This window comes from Histoplasma capsulatum, genomic scaffold, assembly GCF_000149585.1.
Source record: "Histoplasma capsulatum NAm1 scaffold_1 genomic scaffold, whole genome shotgun sequence".
Classification (NCBI taxonomy): Eukaryota; Fungi; Ascomycota; class Eurotiomycetes; order Onygenales; family Ajellomycetaceae; genus Histoplasma; species Histoplasma mississippiense.
Genome location: NW_001813982.1, coordinates 246,516 through 256,990, shown reverse-complemented (window position 1 = coordinate 256,990; position 10,475 = coordinate 246,516). Strand labels below are relative to the sequence as shown.

Sequence of the window (10,475 nt, the reverse complement as noted above, 5' to 3'; positions counted from 1 at the left end):
CCCACTAATAGCCATAATAATGCGTCGTTGCTTCGCTCGACCCTTCACAAAAAATTAAAAAAAAAAAAAAATAAAAAAAAAAAACAATACCAACCAAACCCAACCAAAGCGGCTCCGTGCTAGCCCGCTAGCTGAAACCCACTCCAGCGCCACAGCCAGCCAATCCTCCCTAGCAATCCCTATCTCTCCTCCTCTCCTCCTATCCCATCCTCCGCCAGGCCTGCGCTCCTGGTTTCCCTTCCCTCCCTGGTCCGGTTCCCCGTTAACTCACTAAAACTCACTAACTCACTAACTGTGTGTTTTTTGCTTTTTTTTGTTTTGTTTTGTTTTTTTTTTTTCCCCTTGCGCTCAACGCTGACTTCGAAAACAAGCCATCTCTCCCTTTTTCCTCTGGATCTCCCTCTCCCGCTCCCTCTTCTCCTCCTCTTCTTTCATGCTCTATTCTGTTCTGTCGTTCCCTTTGAAACGATGCCTTATAACACCCGCCGGAAGTCGCTCTCCCTCCCGTCGCTGGGTATTCACTTGCCCTCTGCGTCGCGCTCCCACCGCACGCCCACTGCTCCGAAAATTCCCTCCCCATCGGACACACAGCAACCGCCGTCAAAGAAGGTCAAGCGGTCGCATGACTCGCCGTCCCAGTCGCCCGCGTCCGTTTCGCCCGAGTCTCAAGAATCAAATTCACACAGGGCAGGGGATCTTCTCCATGGCCCCAGCCCAAACAGCCACAGGGGAGGTGCTGGTGGTACCTATGAGCACACGCCACCGCCGTCCCCAGCCCCGGATACGGGCCTCGCTACCAGAATCGACACGGATGGCATCAATGACGATGTCGTAGTTGCGGTGATTGAGCAACTGGAGAAGACCGGGAACAGGCCGCATCTGATCAAGGAACTGGCTACTGTCCTGTCAAACACGAATGAGACCGTTGCCAAGTGAGTAGTAAAGTACCCCCTTGCCCCCTGCCCTCTCTGCTTGCCCGTCTACCTGCCGTAGAGCCCTGACAAGACCGTTCCCCTTCTTTCTATCCACAACACAAAGAATAGTGTTGCTGACTATTATATTTTCTCATTATTTTCGTGTTAGCTCGGCGAATGCTGCTGCCTTATTGTCGTCGCGGTTGAGTCTCTACTTGAAACGCCCCTGGACGGCGCTTGCCCCGTGCCCAATCGTCAAGAAGTTGATCTCAGTTCATCCGCGCAAAGTGTTCTTTTATCTTGCGACATCGCCGCCCCAGGAGCTTCCGGATACGGCTGATGGTATGCTGACTCCGACGACGGAATCGAAAAGAATTACCGCGAGCATATCGGACCCAAGCATCGACCCTGACGATGCGGACGAAGATCTAGCCCGTGAGCGCGCTCGACTAAGCCCAAGTCCCGAGGTTGACTTGTCAGCACCGGAGTTTGACGATGAGGATGAACATTCAGCGCCTGGCGGGCCCCACGCGTCGGCCCGGAATTATGGCGTCCGGGGTAATCTGTCCAATCTTCATCACCACCATCGTCTGTCATACAACCACCGGTCGACATCTCCACCGCTGGAAGGGGATGAGAAGGAGTTTACCCAGACAGCCAGCTCTGTCCGCGAGCGAACTTCTTCGGAGGAGGTAGCCGCGAGAAGACGACAGGATCTGGAGAAGGATGACAGACCTCAGCACCATGCAGCGGATGGACAAAAGGCGTCGGGGCCCAGTGGCGATGTTGAGATGGAAGAGGCTTCCACGTCGCATAATGGATCCAATCATCAAGAGACTGATTATGCCGACTTCTTTACTTCCCACATGCTCCAGAATCCTAGCCAGGACCAACACCTGGATGACGCCTCTGCAGCTACCACACTGTTTGGCGCATCTCCGTCCCCGTCCGTTTCCTCAGAACTATCCACGCTATCGTCGGCTTCCAGTGCCACCTCACATTCCGAGACTGAGGCTGATCTACCCATGGACACCAGCAAAGCTGTGGCGACTGGAGGTATTTCTTCTGGGGCGCTCAATGGGGGGAACGATGTCACAGCAACTATTGGGCGTGGAATCTCCTCCACTGGTATATCCGGAGCTGCAACCGGGCTTGTCAAGGGCGTCAAAAGACCTATTACCGTAGTTGATGTGGCGGAAACGAACTCTGCCATGGAGGCGGACACAAGAAGAATGGATGATGGTGATATCAGCAAATCGTTCGACACAGTGGATCCTACGGCTGCCAATACCATTCTCGACAAATCGGCCTTGACGTTCGGCCACACCCTCGAACTGATCAAGCCGACCATGGATCTGGATACCGAGATGGGAGCCGGAGCCGGAGCCGCAGCCGCAGCCGGAGTGGCCCTGGGCCTGGGGCTGGAGTTGGAGTCGTGGACCGACCTGCCCAGCCCGGAAACCGTCGAAGTCGACGAACTCGATGCAATGTTTGCGAACGTCTGATTATATTTGTGTCGAACTATTTACGTTTTTTTTCTCTTCGCCATACTTACCTACATGATTCATTTTTATCAACCCTCCACCCTCCCCGAGAATATTAGTCCCCCTCAAACGGGCGACATCATATGCGTTTAATCTTTTCCCCTTTCCTGTACATATTAACTTTAATTCCTCCTCCTGATGTCACTTCTTTGCTTGGGGGTTTTAATCCTTGATAGTCAGGGGGACATTTTGCAGTGATCTCCCAGTCTTTTCGGAGGTTTTTTTGTTTTATTTTTCTTTTCCCCCCATACTAAATCCGAGTTTTCGTGGGCAAAAATGTAAAATGTGTTCCAATATGGGATGGATGGTCTCTTGTTGAAATTCTTCCTATCTGTACTTCCTTGCTTTCTCCTACATTCTCCCTCCTCTTCTTCTTCTCTTGTCATGTTCTCTTCTCCTATTTTTTTCGGCGGGGGCTGTTTTTACTCTGCCATATGGATGTTAATGTATTATTCATTGCGTACGGTTTGGTTGTTCTGGACCCGTTCGTTCGTTGGTCTTATTACTATTCTTATTACTATTACTATTACTGTTACTGTTACTGTTTTACTAGTTTTAATTTTTTTTTGTTTTCTTTAAAAAAAAAAAAAAATTCTTTGCTGGCGGCGCAAAAACAGAAATTGTCCGGAAACAAAACAACGAAAATGCAGGTAGTTAGTTAGTTTAATATGTATGCGTATAAAGGTTTATGGGGGTATACATACATATATATATATATATATATCATCGACTGATTCTCACAGAGAATATATAAAAGTAGAAAAAAAAAAATACGATGCCCTTCTTTTGATTTCTCTTGGTTAGATAGATTCCGCTCCAGTTCCCTCTCTTTTTCTTTTTCTCTGATTATTTTAAATAACTACCTTTTTTCCCATGTCAATTGATTGATTATTTGATTTAGTTAGTTATCCATCTCTTTTTTCTTTTGTCTTTTTTCTTTTTTCTTTTTTCTTGGCCCTTGGCCCTTGGCTTATTTTATTTATCCCAGACAGATCCTGGGCCTTGTGAGGTTTCCCCTATCTATAGGTGTAGATAGAGAGATAGATGGTGGTCAGTCTGTCACATGAAAACCCCATCCCACCTCTGTCCGGAGATCCGGGGTTGTGTGGCTCCAACAAAGGAAGTTTTTCTTTTCCTTCCCCCTTTAGTACTATACAATGCAAATGCAGTCTTCTGCTTTCAGGGGAGCGCTTTTAGCCCACGAGGGAGGAGAGGGATATTCTTCTCTCCTACTTCGTCTCCGGTTTTACCTATTGTATAGATATATATATATATATATATATATATATGTGATATGCGCAAGCTGGGAATAAATCTTGCCCCATTTTTTTTTTCTCTTCTGCGGGCTTGATATATCTCTTATTTTTGATGCATACATACATATATATATATATATATATCACAGGTACATGTAACAACGGGAATGAGATCTGGCCCAAAAAAAAAAAAAAAAAAAAAAAAAAAAAAAAAAAAAAAAAAAAAAACCAAAAAAAAGAGGGGGGGGTCATCAAATTAAAGGGGGGGGCAGGGCCAATAATAGCCTAGTCACCATCCACGTCCTCCGCGCAACTACCACCCCGCCATCTGTCGAGGCTTGAGGGCGATTGGTGATGGCATAGGAACGAACAGCCGTTATTTTTTATTTTTTATTTTTTTTTTTCTTTTTTCAAAGCTCCCCTTCCTCGCTCCCGCCGTCATCGTCAGCATCATTGGTTTTGGTATCGTGGTCCTGCAGCGATGCGGTGTTCGTTCCTACAACATCGCGTTTTCTTTGCTGATCTTGCTCGAGGTCGTGGCGCGGTTCAGAAGAGGGAACTGGTGGGGCCACTGACTGTTGAGGCGGTAGTGGGGGAAGTGATGTGGACATTGCTCCGGGACCCGACGTCTCTGACGGGTGTCTCCTGGAACGACCGTGATGGTCGGTTCCGTGGTCGTGGTCATGGTCGCGTGCCCTTTCTCTTGCCATGTCCTTATCCCGATCGTTATCCCTGTACCTATCTCTTTCTCTATGCCTATCCCGATCCCGATCCCTTTCACTTGATGATGGATGATAGTAATAATTTCCCCTAGGTTCGTGGGACCTGTCATTTTCCGGTGGCATGCCTTGCTGGATAATAGCATCGATACGTTGCTGTAATTTGTCAACATTTGAGGGATCTGCTGGTGGCGGTGGCAGGTGAAACATTGATGATACCGTCGCTGGAGGTGGACCTCTTGTCGGCGGCTGTCTATTTGGCGGTTGTGGGTTGTTGCTATAGCTTCCACGGCGAGGGGGCTGGGGTTGTTGATGGGGAAGGGGAGGCACGGTAACTGGGGGTGGTGGAGGAAGTGGATGCTCTTGCCGTGGTTGATTCAGAGGGATGCGTGCCGCTTGTGGGATTCTACTTTTGGAAGGAGAGACATTCCTAGGATGGCCATGGCCGTTCATCTCTGGTTGCCTCTGACTGGATGGAATGCTGATGGCGGTTTGTGACGATGAGTTTGAGGCTACGTTCATGTTTGCAGTTGCTTCAGTTAACGAGATTTGTGATGACGGTGGTTGTTGTGGTTGGCTGAATGAGGATGTTTCGGTATCGCCTTCGCTTCCTTCACGACGCTGGCGCTTGGGAGAAGGCTGAGGGTCTGGCTCCCCCGATGTTGCTCCGTTTGGGGGAATGCTTATTGGATGTTGGCTAAATGATCCGGAATGGCTGTCTCTTTCACGTTTGCGCCCATTAATCTCACCAGGAGACATACTGTTGTTGGCGCTATCGTCTACACTGCCCTCGCTCTTCGGGTGGTGGGACGTTCTCGTCATGTCGGTCGGTTCGTCGTCACGGGTCGACAGGTGCACATATTGCTGCCCGGGCACGGGAACAGACACAAATTCATAAATATCGGCCATGCGATTACATGCCCTTCTCATCTCGTGGAGATCAACGTCCAATTGTCTCCACCAAGGCCTATTTAGGGAGTCGTCTTCAAACGCAACTTCACAGTGCCTTGCTGCTGCATAGAGTGCAGCTGCGGCTATAGTGCGTGCCGGGAACTGTACACATAGTACCGTATATGTAGAATCATTGAGGAAAGCCCAGGCCGAATTTCTAAGCCGTTTATTCTCTTGCACCTTAAAGTAGCAAAGAAAGTCGTACAATAGGCGGTAGGGCTGCTCAAGCTGAAGATCGAAGCACAAGGCTTCGAGCAACAGATCTTCATTGTGTAAAATGGTATCGCGCCATCTCCAAAATTCTTTCGACTGCTCATCCACGATCATGCTTGGTTTCTTCTGTGCGATGCGACAACAAGCGACGATTAGCTCCTTCATCTTGCGGCAGTTCTCCTCGACTTTGGTAGCGAGAAATAGGGCAGTCGCGGCGACCGAGTAGGGATGCATCCCTGGGCGCTGCGGAAGGTCTTTCATACTATATCGCATGAAAAACCGATGGAGGTAGACACTCGCGGTGCAGAGAGTGAGTTGTGGAAGCTTCAAAAGGATTCCGACTTGGGTGATAAAGTTCACCCCCTTGCTACGGCTTGTGTGTTCAGCTTCAATCGTCATCCCATCGAGGATAGATGGCGTCCGATAAAGCTCCGCGTCCGTGAATATCCATTGCGATTGAGCCGCGACAAGGACAGGGTTGGAGGGCATTAGGACTGAGTGAGCGGGTTCGCGAGTCGAGGAAGACGTAGTAGCTGGCATGTTTGATCGATCAAACAAGAGTTCAGCTGAGACGAAGCGGAAAGATATAGTGGTATAATAATATCGCGCACGGTACGGATAGCTCACTACCCAACAGCTAGCGTTGTCTGCGGCCCGTGGGAAAGATCTTCTGATGTGCATTCACTCTCAATCACCGGGGGTCCTCATGTGAGGACATGGACGAATAAGTCATGGGTGATATTTCCTAAACGCAGGCATACTCAATCGGATGGCGTGGTTTTCGATCTGGTGTTATATAGCTCCGTGGGCTGCATCAGAAGTGGTGAGAGGCGTATGGAGTACCCAAGGGTTGGACTTTGATGAAGCTCGAAACTTGCGGCCGTTTCGGATCATTGTTGTTCCGGAGTACCCTTGCAGGGGACTCAGGGGCGTTGGTTAACGGGATTCTTATTTAACAGAATAACTAGTACTAACTAACTGGCTAACTACGGTTTGATATCATACAATCATATACCGAAACAGGAAATAACCCTTACGCCATATTCAAACACTGTAGCTCCGTATTTCTGAACAAACTGAGGAAGGAAAGTTTCACATTGTGTTTACTCTTCCTCACTTACTTCGCTTTCATCATCGCTCATGATTTGCTGCTGCATCCGTTGCTGCTGCTGCTGCTGTTGCAATAGCCTTTGGGCCCTCTCCTGCTCTTCCTCTCTTGCACTCTCCTCAAAAGCCGCTTCCATCTCAGCAGCCAAATCATCATCGTCTATCACTTCATCCTGTCCCGTATTTTCTCCCTTTCCTTCTGGTTCCTCCTGATCCTCGTCTTCTTCCTCGTCTTCTTCCTCGTCCTCTTCCTCCTCCTCTTCCTCCTGCTCTTCCTCCTGCTCTTCCTCGTCCTCATCCTCATTCTCATCCTCTTCATCACCCTTCCGTGCTTGGATCATAGTGGTTGAAGGTGATGGTAATCTCAGGTCTTCCATCTCCCCCTCATCATCACTATCGTAGTCTGCCTCATTGGCAGAGGTATTATTTGAGGAGAAATGTCGAGGATTTATTTTGAAGGCTGGGCGAGCGGGAGGCGGAGAACCCATATCAATAATTAAGTCTCCATCAACAATTATATTTGCCCCAGGAGATGCCGCCGGCTGTGATGGCTTATCTTCGTCTACTTCAAGCTTAGCAGTTCCTTCTCTGTCTGAGGACGACGAATCGAGGCCGATATCCACTTCATCAACGCGGGTTGCAGATTTAGGTTGAGATATCGTCGGGCCGCTGTCCGCAGCAGCCACTTTTGGTTGTCGTTTCTGTTGTCGAAGCGGATTTGCCTGAGCTTTGGCTTTAGCTATCGGCTTTGGCCTCGACCTCGCGCTGGCGACAGGTGGTGGTGCTAAATATGAATTTGTAAGGTTCGGAAGAGCATCAGACGTAGCGACATCAGGTCCCTCGATTTCAGCTTTGGGCTTTGGAAGAAAGTGGCGGAAATCATACGGGTTGCTCTCATCCGCAGCGCCTTCCGCGTCATCCTCACCGTTCCTTTCCTGAAGTTGGTCATCACAAGATATTTGATCTTCTCCGGAGAGGACATTAAGCTGCGGGTATTGTTCTATAACTTGTTGAGTTGATTTCCCTGGCGCGGATCGAAGGTTGAAGTTCAATCTGGTCGACACCGGCTCGAGAACGAACACTTTTTGCTCTGGGTCAAACACTAGAACCAAGTTGCTGGTCTCTGATTCGGACACTAAGGAGGTAGGATCAACACTGCCATGGTATGTGTAAACAAGATTTTTATATTCTGCGCTATGGGATTTGTCCCGAAGTGTGAGCTTGTATTGATGCTGGGTGGAGCCCGTCGCAGTGATTGTCGCCCTTTGATGTCGAGAAGCTGACTTGGTTTTATGGTTATAAGTAATGCCAATAAATTTATCTGTACTATTTTGTCCTTTCCCAGCCAATTTGCTGCCCAGGAGAATAGGATATTCTGCTTGCTTGGTGGGGTCAATCAAACCACCATTGAGTTGGGAGGTAGCGTGAGCTACTGCCGTGGCCATCGGGTTTATATGAAGAATAAATAGATGGTGACGAACGAGTCAGGGAATATATAAGGCTGCATAAAGGTAACAAGATATGGTCAGCGGAAAGGCAGGCCTGGCAATGCAGGCACTAGCTAGGGCGGATCTGCGATTGAAACAAAGACAGCCTGAGCGAACCGCAGGACAGTGGTAGAGAGAGGTTGAAGGAAGGCAGAGGGTCTACATTTAATCATCCAGCGACAAGGAGAGGGGCGGTTTATGAGAACGGAACAAAGAGAGTGCAAAATGAGAAGGGAGAAAAACGCAGCAGCTGAATGGTGAGAAGCAATCGCTGGCGTCGACAAACTGGACAAATCAACCTTCAGGCGGGGATGACAAAGCAAGTTGCTTCCCACTAAACCTGGAACAAGATTCCATGGCCTGATTCCACAGTGTTCCATTCTCCCATTCTTTCACATTTATCATTCCATTTATCATTTTCATCTTTCATCTTTCATTTTTCATTGTTTATTATTTATATTATTTTATATCTATTTTTTTTTTCATATCTAGTTTCGTACAAGCCATAAGCCTGGGGGAATGTATGTTCCCGGTTAAACGGAGAAGTATAAATAACCTCAATCTATCTAGGTTGAGGGCGATGCCACCCGAGAGATTATTTTCGGCTCATTATCAGCCCCGCTGGATGTTAGCTGATCCAGCCGTTCTGACAATATACGGTGCTTCTTCATAACTTCTTCCCATTCAGGAACGATCACATCCTCATCCTCCATATCACCATCCCCTTCAGTGAGGAATGACAGTATCATACTAAAATTTCCCCCCAGCCGGCCCAAGCTGCCAGCACAATACAGCACTTGAGTAAGCAAGCTTTCTCGTGAGCTCTTGTCCTTGACATTTGGAAGGTACGCCTTCAACGTCTCTGTCAAGAGCTGTGCTAGATGCATCGGAAACGTCGCCAGTGCGGGAGGTAAACATGGTAAAAGGTCCGGGGTTTTCCGCAAATTTGTTCCCTGCTTAGTCTGGAGGCTCAGATCCCGCAGATCTAAACCGGGCACGCTTGTGGATACCAGGGTAGATTCCGACGGTGTAGGCGCGAATATGTTTTTGTACATGGAAACTATTGCAAAGCTTTGTTCTCGGTAGATTTCAATATATCTTTTCAAAAATCTTTCCGTTTGCTGACCCGCGGGCCAAGCATTGCTGGTAGTGGATGAGCTTATTTGTTTCCCATTGCCTTGTAGCCTTCTCTGTGTTTCTTGGTCTGCAAGTTCTCTCAGCGGATCAAGAGCTTCAAGCATTGATATTAAATTTGCCAGCCGACAAACTAAAAATAGTGCTCCAAATGCTCCCTCACTATTCATTGCAGGCGTTTCTCTATAACTAGTATCCTCTAACTCCGGGGCGACACGCCTGAGCCAACCAACAGTTCGCATGGCTGCAGCAAGCCTTATATTTTGGACTCGAAGCGCGGCAATAAGATTGCTTGTCATGTCCTTCATTACCTCTTCCGCTTGTCGAGTGATATCTTTAACTAGCGAAGAATCAGGGTAGAGAGTCTGTAATCGTTTTATGTGCGCAAACAGGTCCAAGGCAGAAGAATAATTCATGTTCGATGCCCCAGTAGTTCCAACATTAGCGGATGAGGAAGACACCGCTGTAGAAAGGAGGGTGGGCAGCTCTAATATATCGGACAGTCGGTCCACATTCCTCAGCAGCTGCATTGCCTTCTTCCTGCCATCTAACATCGGGTTTTCCACGCTTTTGTTGTAGATGGAGGAGAAATGCACAGCCTCTTCATCCAGTTTTGGAATCCCATGTTGAAGCCGCCGCACCTCTGTAGCAATTTGTGGTATTGAAAAGCGGAGAGAGGAGAGGTGATCTGCCGCTGTGACGAATGATTTATGAGACCGATTCGAGAGAGCCTGCAGCGAAACTAGGGCGGAGTGAGAGGATTGTGAAAGAGACCGGGGCTCTGTTGACGTCAGTGAGGATAGCGAAAGTGTCGATAGGTAGTTGAGGTACTTGGACGTGACCGAATCTGAAGTTGGAGGGGGTGGGCGCGAGCGAGTGTCGACGGAATCAAAGTAGGGCGCCAGGAGTTCGTAAAACGGGTCAGCCATAACGGCACGGTCCAGCTCAAAATCGGAGTCCTTATGATACGTGCAATACGGGCGCCTAAATCAAATCTGGGATCCAATAGCGAAACGGATGTATGACAAGAAGAAGTGCTGCGTGGTCGAGGATGGATGAGGTTGACGGACGAGGATTGACGATGCTAAGCAGGGCTTGGTTTACAGATTAGCGCCCGTAACTTAGCTTCCATCTTACGCAGGAGCCAACA

The 10,475-nt window shown here is 48.5% G+C and overlaps 3 protein-coding genes across 3 annotated transcripts; 1 reads left to right on the top strand and 2 right to left on the bottom strand.

The window, feature by feature from the left end:
- Positions 1–468: 468 nt before the first annotated feature.
- On the top strand, positions 469–2,419 carry HCAG_00079 (predicted protein; the record flags this gene model as incomplete). Its single annotated transcript, XM_001542983.1, has 2 exons — positions 469–932; positions 1,084–2,419. The coding sequence occupies 2 exons, from the start codon at positions 469–471 to the stop codon at positions 2,417–2,419; spliced, it is 1,800 nt and encodes a 599-aa protein (XP_001543033.1).
- Positions 2,420–4,124: 1,705 nt separating this feature from the next.
- On the bottom strand, positions 4,125–8,149 carry HCAG_00078 (predicted protein; the record flags this gene model as incomplete). The annotated part of the gene is made up of 3 exons (XM_001542982.1): positions 4,125–6,130; positions 6,359–6,383; positions 6,719–8,149. 3 exons carry the CDS (start codon positions 8,147–8,149, stop codon positions 4,125–4,127), a joined length of 3,462 nt encoding a protein of 1,153 aa, XP_001543032.1.
- A 608-nt stretch (positions 8,150–8,757) lies between these two features.
- On the bottom strand, positions 8,758–10,254 carry HCAG_00077 (conserved hypothetical protein; the record flags this gene model as incomplete). The annotated part of the gene is made up of 1 exon (XM_001542981.1): positions 8,758–10,254. One exon carries the CDS (start codon positions 10,252–10,254, stop codon positions 8,758–8,760), a length of 1,497 nt encoding a protein of 498 aa, XP_001543031.1.
- Between the last annotated feature and the right edge of the window lie 221 nt (positions 10,255–10,475).